This window comes from Ambystoma mexicanum, chromosome 1p, assembly GCF_040938575.1.
Source record: "Ambystoma mexicanum isolate Mex_15411 chromosome 1p, UKY_AmexF1_1, whole genome shotgun sequence".
In the NCBI taxonomy this organism is placed as follows: Eukaryota; Metazoa; Chordata; class Amphibia; order Caudata; family Ambystomatidae; genus Ambystoma; species Ambystoma mexicanum.
Window position 1 is genome coordinate 1391079072 of NC_090921.1, and position 12820 is coordinate 1391091891.

Sequence of the window (12820 nt, forward strand, 5' to 3'; positions counted from 1 at the left end):
CCTGCAGATCTCGCTGTTCCTGAGCCTCTGTTAGGCAAAATCCTGTGCAGTTCCCTTGAGCACTGCAAAAAGATTAAGACCACAGGAGCAAGCAGTAAACCCAATTGGTAGCAGTCTGCACCACCCAGATTTACCTGGTAGCTGTGGCTGAGCAGTCATTCTCTCAAGATGAGTAGGGCAGTATACAGAGCATACACAATAGGGCTAACAACACAGTAGGACAAGCAAACACTGACCAGAGCTTTGGTATCAAAAGTATATAATTATTTATTTAACACACATTTTAAGAAAATACACTAGCACTATATAGTAAAGCAAGTCCAAACACAATCAACAAAAGTATACACACCTCCCTTAAGAATTATTAACCAAGTCTAAGTTAAAACACCACTTATTTGCAAAACAGAGGTGAGCGCGTAACCTAGATGTCACTCCAATAATTCGGTTAAAGGGAGAGAAAAAGGCAGGGCATAGAAATAAAACAGTTACCAACACTTTTATAAGACCACAGCAAGTTAGTGAAGGCAGAGTGTACTGTAGAGCCAAAGTTTATAGGCCAGGCCCACTTTAAATGGAGCAAGGTGAAATGTGCCCAAGATCACACAGTAAAAAATGCACTAAAAGTCTTTGCAGAATGTTCAAAAGAGGTTGGGACAATGTAGAAAGATAAAGTTAGAAGGTCCGGGCCAACCCAGTTGGAAAGCAAAGGATTTAAGGGTCACCTTTAGCAGTCCGTTGAAAGGGAGGCCAGGCGGAACACAGTACCTTAAAAAGTGAGGAAGCTCCAGCGGTGGCAGTTGTTCCTGGCAGCGGGTGCAAGTCGTGGGTTCGACCAGGGGAGGAGAAGATCTCTAAGAGGAAGAAACGTGAAGTCGTTGCACTGCACAGGGATGAAACCAGCCGCATAGTTCTCTGTTAAAAGGTGCGTTCCTTTTATTCGCGGTCACAGTGGTGAAGCTTGGCTATCCGGCCGCCGGGGTGCTTGGCACGGGCGATTCGACCAAGAGACGTCCTGGAAGGCGAATGGCGAACTGGTTGGTCCCACCAGCTCAAAGGGAAGAAGACTCGTCCAGCAGAAGATCTTCTCTTGTCGTCGCAAAAATTGTTGAGACCGTTGCAGCAGGGCTCCACCGGTGGTGTCGTCGTTGCAGATGGCTCAGCTTCTCCCCTCTTCGGATTCTTTAGGTCCTGTGGTGACGTCTGAAGTTCCAGTCCCCAAAGCCCTGCTTTTATGCAGAAAAACACCCATTCACCAGCCTAGCTGTCACTCACCCATGCGCCTCACCACTGGGCCAATCAGAATAGAGTGCGACTTGAGTTGCCGAGGCAACGCAGTCCATGGTGCCTATTCCCCCTCCCACACATTCTGTGGACCCCAGACAGAGTGGCACCATTTGGAGGGCTTCTGTGGAGAAGCCTGCCAAAATAGTGGAACAAAGGGCTCGACTTGGGTTAGAGTTACAGAGACGAACACAAACGCCATTTTAAAACCGAGTTCTGGTGAAAAGACCCAACCGGTGATTTAATATTAAATATATAAACCGGCAGTATCTTTAACATTGCACCAAAAAGTGGTGCGTTTAAAATGAATGGGAAAATCCCATAGGAAATATTCTGGTGGAATATTTCGAGTGATAACCACTGCCACCAGCCAGAAACTCGACAAGGGGGGACTGGACAGTGCCCCCTTGAAATCAGACCCAGGGGTAATCTAATTAACCCCTTCCAGTACTTCCACAATATGATGGTTTGTACTGGTTCTGTTCGTAAATTTCGATTAATAAAGGCAATGGTGACTTTACATGCCCTGGGAGACAGTAGTCAGTCCCAGGGTATGGAGTCTATGTTTGGGGGTCACTATGACACCCGTGTGTTACTGCACTGAGGGTACTGTGTAACACAATACAAAAACAGATGATACCCTATGGAGTAAAAGACCCCATAGTCCATAAACACATACAAAGTCAAAGACATACCTCAAATCATGCCTAAGAGTGGGAGGAAAAGAGTCTCACTCTTAGCAGGAGAAAATAACAAACCCCAAAAATCCAGCAAAGCTGCTGGGGGACTCACTAGGTTTGGGAAATTAGCCTTAAAAGAGAATTCTCCCTAACCGCCTCAGTCGTGGGGACAAGAGGGAGGACGTCGGGGGACTCCTGCACTGCACGGGATCGTTGAAGAAAGCAAACAAGATGGAGTCACTTCAGTTCCAATAGCTGTAGATTCAAGAACACAAACTGGTGTCCCTCTCCCTGGTTAATCCTAACCAGCCTTGAGAATGGTATCCAGGTGTCTTATGAGTTGATTGGTCCTATCAACTCAAAGGAAGAAGCCGTCCTTGAAGGAGCTTCTCTGTCGAATGGAGTTTGGCAATTCGGACCTGCAGAAGGGCTTCATGGGGCAAACCAATGGTCCAGGAGTTGCAGCAGCCGTCCTCTTCCAGCTCGTCTTCGGTACTTTTGTTCCAGTGGTCTGCCTTCCTATCCTGGAGAATCACCTTTTAAACAGTTTTCTCCCTTTCATTCCAAGCTAGCTGTCACTCACCCAGCAGGGTGGCTGTCCTTGCCGAACAGTCAGCCAGCCAATCACGCCAGAGTACATTTGGGTCTCCTAGGAGACTAAGCACAGGGAGTTTCGGGCACCTCCCTCACTTCCTGCCCACTGCAGACACTCAAAAGCTAGAGGCGGTCTTCAGTCCTGATGCCCGCCAAAGGCGCACGAACAAAGGGACCAAACCTGGTTTGGCGCTTAGAGACAAACACTAGAAGCACCTTTACAAAAAGAAATGGCGAAAAAAGACGACCAGGACCTGTTCAAACAAAGGGGTTTAAGGCGCCATCTTGAAAAACATGGCTCCCGCAATTTTTAGCTACCAGTGTTCGCGGTCGGGAAAAATCATGGTAGTTCGTTGTAAAACCACTGCCACAAGCCTTTTCAATAGGAAAGGGTAGCATTTGACTGCTATATGATTATTTAGACACAAGGGATACTATGTAACCTCTCCAGCGCTCCATTGTAAGATGGTGTGTGCTGGGTCTAGGAATTTGGAAAGACTAGTAAAGTCAATTTCACTTTACATTCTCTGGGAAACAGTAGTTTATCCCAGAGAAGATATTTAAACCTTTGGGAAGTCTAAAAGACATCCCTGTGTCACTGCACTGAGGGTGCTGTGTGACACAAATAAAAAAGATGATGCCTATGGAGTTGGTTAAAACTCCATAACTAAAGAAAATGAACACAGAAAACAAACAGAATTAAAAAGTACAGCAAAAGAGCTGGGGGTCTCTAAGGTAGAGAGGAATTAGCACATATGTGAATTCTCCCTAACAGTCCCCTCATATTTATGGGAGATTGAAAAGCACCTTAACCCCTAGGGAGGAAGACAATCCAGAAGAAAATTGAAATTGAACTAGAAAAAGTACTCCACAGAGCCTCAACCCAAAAATATTTGAGGGCAGCCTAACCAAAATTGGCACCTACCCTTGAACTAGCATTTAAAGAATAATTCATACAGAAGGTGTGGTTGTAGCCCTAGAGGCTGCTTTATACATACCTTCTAGGAAAACGTGCCATTGGAAAGTGATTAAAGGGTGAACCAGGTGCGTCTGAACCCCTTTGGAAGAAGAAACCTGTCGAACCTTCCTACATCCTAAGATGTAGGAAACCATCTTCCTTGCAATTAGGCCTTGAGCGGAACTTCATAAGTCAAAAACAGGTGCTTGGCAGATGGAAGATCTTTGGTACATTCTCAATTAAATTTAAGCTATCTTTGCATTTCTAAGTTGCCGACAGTAACCGCATGATTGCACATCCACCTGTGCAGTTTTCTTTTTTGATGAAAGTGCAGCTCTGTCTCTTGCTTCATACCCATCTCTCTTTCGGCGACATTATCCCAAAATTATGGCACAAAGGGAACAATGGTTTACAGTGAGTAACTTTTACAGTTTTATTTAAAAAATCTTGTTTTATAAATAATGGTCTACACCAATTGAAGAAATGCATTGTCTTCCCCTTAAGTCGCTAAATAAATTGTGTGTTTGAGTCAAAGTTGATAATATTTTTGTTTTTGTCACTTAGATCCATAGTGGCAAGAGAGTGATGGAATGCTTGAAGAAAGCTTTAAAAATAGCAAATCAGTGCATGGACCCCTCACTGCAAGTTCAGCTTTTCATAGAAATCCTGAACAGATATATCTATTTCTATGAAAAGGAAAATGACGCTGTGAGTACAATCATTTTTTTTCTTAATTGTTAAAAATGCTTTTGCTAATTGAGATCATCCATTTGAATATTATATTCCTTACGTTAATTTGTTGTAATTTAACCTTCTCAAGACCTTCCTTTTCTCCTTCTCATTCCTGCTCCCCCTGCCCTGCTAGGTCCACCTACCACTGTCTGGTTGCCTGTACCCTCCATGAGCCTTACTAGGGCCAGGCCCTCCTTTGATCAGTCTCCCCCTCAAACATCTTACCAGCACTTGCCCGGGGCACCCTTTCCCGACTAGCCTACTGAGCCTGGTCCACCCTCCCTTCCCTCGCATTAGCTTCCCCCCTCCCGTTTCCCTGAGCACTTGCCCAGTCCCTTTGTGCCTCCTCACTTCTCCCTCTTCCCTGCACTTCCTGTTATTGCACATGCACAATCTGAATGTCACAAGACCTAGTAGCACTGTTTATTGTTATTTTCTCCACTGTAAACCCCAAACCCCTCTACAATCCCCACTTCTTTTTGTTCTTGTGGCACCTGGAAACACTTTCTGATGGATAGGCGTCATACAAATGCTCAATAAATTAATACCCACCTATACTCCTACATCCTGTCCCTTTTCCTCCATCCTGTGTGGGCGTCCCTCGCGAGGGATGGGAACGTAACCTCTTTCCACTAGAAAAATACATTTTCCCTTCAAAATTTACTGGCGCGCGGGGGCGCAGCCTCAGGGGTGCACGGGCTCCCTTAACTCCGCCCACCGGCGCCACACATCAGTTCCCTTTTCCACGTCGATGGGAACGGACCGCTCCACCACTGCTCCCGGGTTTGGCCTTACCTTGCAATTCCACGCTCTTCCCCAGTATTTTCTCATTTTTCTCTTTCTATTGCAGACGTGGGAACACCGTCCACCGGTGCCCTAGCTCTGTCCCTGGCGTATGTTGGCCCCGACAGGCTTTAGCAGGTGTGCGGCGGTTCCTTCCCGACAGCAGATCCCCACACGCTCGGTCTTCGAAGCCTTGGTGAGGACCACGGTTGGGACGGATGCTCCGCGTGTGACTCCCTCAAGCCCAGGCCGCTCAAGCACTGACTCGAGCATTGGAGGGAACTCTTCAACAGGACTCCTCCGCAGAACATCAAGGACTAAATCCAGAGGAAGACACAGAAGACATGTGCGTTATTCGCCAGGGCACCCCGCAGTGGCAACTGCTTCCCGGGAAGCCCTCTGGTGGGAGGGGTAGTCTGGCCCTCACACCGGCTCAGGGAGCACCAAGGCTCACAATGCTACCAGCCTCACGGCCGAGGGGACCAAAGGGCCTCCCGGTCCTGCAGCCAAGGGGCCTGTGAGTTCTACGACCACCGTGACCCATCCCGAGGGGCATCGGCCTGATACCGGGTCCTTACCCAAGGGGGCGCCTTCATGCAGGGCCAGCACTTCCAGCCGGGAGGCCGAGGGCTTACTGCATACCGGGTGTACACCTAAGGTGCGGGTGGGGCAGAGCCAGTGCAGTCGAGCATGGAGGCCGACCCGGGGAACACACCAGCTACAGGTCCACCCGCTCAAGGCGCGGACAAAATGGCAGCGGCTAGAGACAAGATGGCTGCCACTCCCAAACAGCAAAGGCGGGAAGCCTTGCAGGCGGGTGTAGAGGCCCGCAGCACAGCGATCAACAAAGGAAAAGTTTAGCTCCTAGGACAGACTGGGCACTTGGTCCACGTCTTATCCAAACATCCCGGGGGCCTGGTACAATATCCCCATGTACGGGCAGAGGCTACGCAGACAGCTGGCACATTCACCTCCTCTTCCCGCACAAGACTGCTCACAGCCAGCCTGTGAGGACAGGTTTGTTGACAAGTTCATTCCACTCATGCGTTCCCCTCAAATAGGCACAAAACTCAGGGGCATTATTAAAGACATGTTGCTGCTCGCAGCCCACTGCAATGCACCTCATGCCTCCTCCCAGACCCCCACCACAGTGGAACTGCCGAGGCTCGCTGGTGTCACCCCCCCAGGCACAGTGGACCAGCAGGACACAGACGAGGAGGAGCAGGATACGCCCTCCTCAGCGAAAACCTTTCATGATAGGATTGCCGGCTCGTCAGAATCCCTAGGTACAAAAAAAAAAAAAAGCTTCCTGGAGCTGGAGTTCTGGCGGAAGGTACTGAGCATCAAGGCTGATGCTCGGTTGGGCATCTCCCTACAAAAGGATGTGGAAGCGTTAGCCATAAAGGGCTGGCTCAAGCCCCCTCCATACAACCTGTCAACAAGAAGCTCGATGCTAGGTTCAGGCAAACTGAGTGGGACAGCATACAACTCTACACGCCTACAGCCCCTGTCATCAGTAATCGCTGCTGCGTCCATGTCTGCCAAACCCCTGGCTTCCCCATCTGGTACCGCCACGACAGCCCTCCTCAACAAGGAAGAAAAGACCCTCGAATCATATGACAAGAAGGTCTATTAAAATGCCGGCCTCCACCTCAGGCAGGCCAATGCAGACGCTATCTTCGCTGCGGCTAATCAACTCCTGTGGAGGGAGATCAATACTTTCTGCTAGATATCCCTAAGGACAAGCAAGCCTCATTCGAGGTGGATCTGGCGGAGGTGAAAATCGTGGCCCAGGATATTAGGGAGGCCTCCGTGGGGGCCACATCGACACGGCTAATTGAGCAATCTGTCTGGCAACAGACATGAGGCGCACTGCCTGGTTGAAGTCCACTAAGTTCAACCAGGATGTGCAGGACCGAATCCTTGATCTTCCATGTGAAGGGGCAAGGGGGGGATTTCTTACATGTCAACTGATAAGAAGCTTGATAAAAAGAAGACCAGCTCCCAGACAGCAAAGTCTCTGGCCATCCTTACCAAAATGGCGACTAAACCGTTCAGTCCCAGTCCCATTCAGACAAGAGGTGCGCATTTGGCAGCTTCCACGGGTTCCAGGATCCCAAAGCCAGACAGCCGGACAGGTCTCCCAGTCAGCCCCAGAGAAAGCACCACAAAACAGCTCATAAGGAGTTCTTCCAGTCCCCCTCCTCTGCCTCAGCCTCTGACCAGAAGAAACAATGACGCTCTACTTCAGGTCCACAGCACCCCTGTCTGGGGCAGGCTGACCCGGCACAGTCAAGCTTGGTGGGTGAAGTTGGCGGACGCCTGGGTCCTTTCAATGGTGTCTGGGGCTTCGGGCTACCTCTTCCTCCCCTCCTCAGAGTTCCTCTCCCTTTCCACAGATCGGCACACCATCACTCTTAGTGGAGATTCGCTCCCTTGTCAAGAGCGAAGCGGTAGAGCAGGTCCCACCCTCCCAGCATTGGGCAGGGCTTTTAGTCCTGCATCTTCGCTATCCAGAAGAAGAACCAGGTGGGCCTGCAAGTTGTGTTGGATCTATCTTCCCTGAATCTTTACCTTCCCTTGCAGAAGTTCAAGATGGTAACGCCAGCGTTCATTGGCGAGACTGTGCGGGGGAGACTGGACGTGTTCCCTGGACCTGAAGGACGCGTATCTCCACGTTCCCATTCCATTGTGCAGCCTCAATGGGCCTTCCTCAGGTTCCGGGTCATAGGTCTGAGCTTCCAGTACAGGGTGGGTCTTTTTTTTTTAAACCTTTGTTTTAGTTGGCAATTTAAAGAGCACAAGCGGGGATACATAGCATCTCACAATACGTTTCTGATGCTTGTTAATCTGCTTAGAATCACATGCTGTGCATATGGTCTGACATCCAGTGGTAACCGCGGAGTATTGCATCTTGTCTTTCGGGGACCGAAAGGGGACGTCGGCATAGGCGTGTCTGTAACACTATCCCTATTGTGACGTGTGTAGTACCCAAAATCCCTCACGCGCCTAGGTCCCTCAGATTGTTTTTTTCCTCCCAGATAACTGGTCGCCCTACAGCAGAGCTCTTACTAGAGACATTGTTTATCTTACTGAATTTTCGGTTTATGCCCGGTTAAGTCACTTCGCCTAATAAGAACATCTTCGACGAAGACTACGAAGGAATCGTCAACGGCTGTGGTCTCGGCGCCCAAGATCCGGCGGACGGATTTCCACGTGGTCGGGTCCTTTGGCCGACCTATACAGTAGGGAGAGTGGGTTCGGGGTGGCCATATTGTTATTATGTCTTTCCTCCTTTCCACTTCTTTCCCTTTCGGTCTGGTCATCCTTCCCTTTTGCTATGGAAAGGACTCCTTTTAGATTCTGCCCTAAGTGTAGGGTCAGATATCCTTGGAAGGACGAGCACAGGACGTGTAACGCCTGTCTCCCCCTAGAGCACGACGAAAAGCGGTGTTTGGCATGCAAGCTCCTTAAGCCAAAAACCCTTAAGGATCGCCATGTAAAGCGATGGGCCGCGTACGGCATGTCACGCGTGGAGCCTTCCTCCCCTACCGCAACACCAGCCGAAAGTGACCGGGGTACTTCGGATGACCAAACGTCCATTGCGGATGTTATAGATCTTGAGGTGGACGCTTCTAGGTCCGCCACACCCGTCCCCGACACTTCCAGGCTCGACTCTGGTCTTGATACAGGGACTACATCCGGCGACAAGGGCGTACATAAACATTGCACTAAACACACAACCCCTACGCCATCTTCGACGCCTTCATCGAAAAAGTCGAAAGCGACAACGGGTCCATTGAAAATTTCGACGGTTCCCTCGGATCGTGTGGATCCAAGGCCTTCCCCGCATCCGCAACAGCGCATGACGACTGGGCAAACGAAAATTAATAAGGGCGCTACTCCCCAATCTACACGCGCCGAAGTTTTGGAGTCCGAAACTTCAACGATTTCCAAGGCCTCAATTGGCCCGAAAGTTACAACTAGGCCTCTACCCGGCACTCTGACCACTGGGCCTTCTGGTGCCGCGGACGGCGTTTCGGCTACCATTACATCATTGGAGGCTTTGTCTCACGCCGATTTGGTTACTATCCGGAAGAGCATCGGTAGGATCGCAGTGGCGGTGGGCCTTATCCAGGTCCTGCAGAAAGTTATGGGCCTGGCCGCGGAAAAACTTTCGACGGACTTGGGCCGCGATTCTGATGACTCTTACGTGGGTAGTCAAGAGCCTCTCTCAGACACCCTGAGAAGTTCCTCTCGACGTCAAAGGGCGTAGAACTTTGCTTCTCCCCACCTTGGCCCTTTTAGGTCATCGAAATGGACTACCGAAAAGTTCGAGGGATGTATGGATCGACTGGAGCAGATTTTTAGTTCTGCTGACCAGCCTCCGCCGAAAAAAGGCTTGGGTAGACCCTAACCTTCAAATAGAAGATGTTCAGCCTCAGGTTTTCCAACAGGAAGACGTGGCCCACATGGGCACATACAGGGACATCTATACTAAAGAAGAGGAATCATCTTTTCTCGAAAATTATGAAGAAGATCAACAGGAGACGACTGAGAACTGGGAGGAAACCCAGCAGGAAGGACAGGATCCTTGGTCACATCAAGATCAGGACTCTGATATTTTGTGCGTCGATTCTCCCCCTTCCTCCCTGGCTCGCCAGGCCTCCCCTGTGGATGACCAAATGGCTTTCGACACCATGTTGAAAAAAGCAGCAGAATTCTTCAAAATTGCCACTCAAGAGGCTTTGCCTGAGCAGGATTTTGTGGAAGACATTATTAAGGAAAAACCTGCGGCAAGTCAATCCATTCCCCTCCTTAACTCTGTTAAGAGGCGGATTGCTCCATCTTTAGTCACACCTGCCCAGACAAGGGCCGTGAACCTGAGAGTCGGAAAAAATGATTTCAGCCTTCTCCTTCCGACCCTCTATATATCAAGGGGCATGCCATCCCAGACTCACTAGTGGTGACCACTACTTGTAAAAGATTATATGCCCTAGGCAAACGTGTCACGTCAGCAGCGGCGTATAGCATTCGGTTGCTAATAATACTACGTTGTTAGCAAGCTATGCTGATGCCCAATGGAATCTGCTCCATGAAGGCCTTCAAGAGGTCCCGGAACCGGTCAGGACCAAGCTTCTTGCCATTGTTGCGGAAGGAAAACTGGTTAACCAGAATGTTGTTAAAAAAATTCTAGATACTGCAGAGACATCGGGCAGATCCCTTGCACAAGGGACTCTTCTCAAGAGACACGCATGGCTGCGTACATTGGGTTTTAGACCTGAAACTCAGGCCTCCCTCATTAATATGCCCATCGAAGAGTCAAACATCTTTGGGAAAGCAGTTGATGAAGCTTTGGAGACAGCCAAGAAGCAGCATGAAACCTTGAAATCTCTGCAACAAATTACACAAAAACCCTCTTCCCAGAGGGGTAATAACTCTCGGCGGTCCTTTCGAGGACAAGCTCGTTCCGGTCAAAACAACTACGGCATGGGCAACTTCAACAATAACCAAACATCTGGAAAGCCCCCTTATTATCCCTCAAGGCGTCAGAAATGCGGCAAAGGTAGAGGCAGAGGCCCCATTCCCAGAGGAGCCACAGCCTCGGGTCAGAAATGACCACCAAGTCCAGGTCCCCTCCCATGGCTCCCCGGTCGGGGGGCGATTAACATCTTTCCTCAAGGCATGGAAGGGGATAACTTCTGACCAGTGTGTCTTAAAGACGGTCGCCCACGGTTACTGCGTGGAATTCTCCCGGCCTCCACAGTTCAGACCGCAGCGTTCACGGCGCCTTTCACAAGACCATCTAAACATCCTGATTCAAGAGGTGGAAGCACTGCTGGGAAAGCCTCCATAGAAGCCGTCCCTATTCTTCAGGTAAACAAGGATATTTATTCAGTGTACTTCCTTGTACCCAAAAAGGATCTCAGCATGCGTCCTGTTCTAGATCTGCGCCCAGCGAACAAGTTCATAAAACCCCAGAAGTTTTGCATGGTAACACTACAAGAATTGATCCCATTGCTGAAACGGGGGGACTTCATGGCAACATTGGATATGAAAGATGCATACTTTCATATTTCAATGTTGCCAGCGCACAGAAAATACCTAAGGTTCATGATCCAGGACAAACAGTACCAGTTCAAAGTACTCCCCTTTGGCATCGCCTCGGCGCCAAGGGTGTTTACCAAAGTCCTGGCTTTGGCAGCAGCACACCTGCGCAGACTATCAGTCCCAGTTTACCCTTATCTCGACGACTGGCTCATTACGGGGGACTCGTTCGACGCTTGTTTTTCGAACACCCAAAAAACTGTAGATCGCCTCTTCAGCCTGGGCTTTTCAATCAACGAAAAGAAGTCCAGCCTAGTCTCCCCCGCCAAGTAAAACAATTCCTGGGGGCACTAATTCGGACGGAAGACGGTCTTGTCTTCCCCTCCAGCGAGAGGGTTCAGAACATGCTCTCTCAGATTCCTCAATATCTAGCCAGTCGAGAGGTGACGGTATGCAAAGCCATGCGGTTGCTACGGATGATGGCGTCATGCATTTACTTGGTCCCCCACGCGCAGTTGCGCATGCGTCCCATGCAAGAGTGGCTTAACAGCCAGTGGTGTCAGGCCAGCGGACAATGGGAAGATCTGGTAGTTGTCTCGCCAGCCCTCGTTCTCTCTCTGCAGTGGTGGTCGAGGGAAAACCTCCTGAAAGGGAAAACCTTCACCAACCCTACAGTGGAAGCCACTCTCACGACAGACGCATCTCTCACGGGGTGCAGGGCTCACCTGCTTCAGCAGACAGCACACTGAGTGTGGTCCCCTCAAGTAGCGTCCAATCATATAAACTTCCTGGAGCTATTAGCAGTGTTCAAAGCATTGAAAGCCTTTCAGGTACAACTGCAAGGGAAGACGGTGCTGATCCTAACCGACAGCACTACAGCAATGTATTACCTAAACAAACAGGAGGGCACTCACTCTCCAGGGCTATCCAAGCTGTCCCAAAACATTTGGATATGGGCTCTCAAACAGAAGATGTTTTTGTTGTCCCAACACGTTCCAGGGGAACTCAATCTTCTAGCAGATGTACTCGGCAGAGATTTTCCTCTGCCAGAAGAATACGAATGGCGACTGCACGAAGACATTGTATCCAGCGTCTTCACAGAATGGGGGTTCCCAGAGATCGACCTCTTCGCTACTCAGGAGAACGCCCAATGCCAAGACTACGCCTCCAGGTACCCCCAGAACCGATCCAAGGGGAACGGTTTCTGGATAACTTGGTCGGGGAAATTTGTCTACGCTTTTCCCCCAACTCCCCTTCTCAACAAAATAGTGCACAAGATGCACCAGGAACCAGTTACCATGATACTGGTGGCCCCCATGTGGGCCTGCCAACCCTGGTTCGCTCACCTGATGGAGAGGTCCCTCTCCCCACCAGTTAAACTGCCCTGCCCGTACAACATGTTGTCTCAGGATATGGGGAACCCTCCACCCATGCCCACAAACTCTGAACTTCCCAGCCTGGCTCCTGAAATCATAGAGTTTGGACACATGCAACTCCCTCAGAGATGCATGGACATACTCAGGGAAGCGAGAAAACCTAATACACGTAATTGCTATGCCAGCAAATGGAAACGGTTCGTCATCTGGTGCAATTCCAAGGGCGTCAATCCTATCGATTGCTCACCCTCACACATTGTTTTGTATCTAACCCATCTGTTGGACTCTGGGTTAGTCTTCAATTCCCTAAAAGTTCATTTGGCTGCTCTGTCAGCCTACACCACTTCACAGCAAAAAGTATTGTGGTG

At 49.8% G+C, this 12820-nt stretch overlaps 1 protein-coding gene across 1 annotated transcript in view; it reads left to right on the top strand.

Annotated features, from left to right (window-relative positions):
- VPS35 (VPS35 retromer complex component) overlaps positions 1 to 12820 on the top strand; it is a 1351314-nt gene that overhangs the window by 1224298 nt on the left and 114196 nt on the right. The window contains exon 16 of the mRNA XM_069607068.1: positions 4078 to 4221. Coding sequence (XP_069463169.1) covers positions 4078 to 4221 — 144 coding nt within the window. The remainder of the gene's footprint in view (positions 1 to 4077; positions 4222 to 12820) is intronic.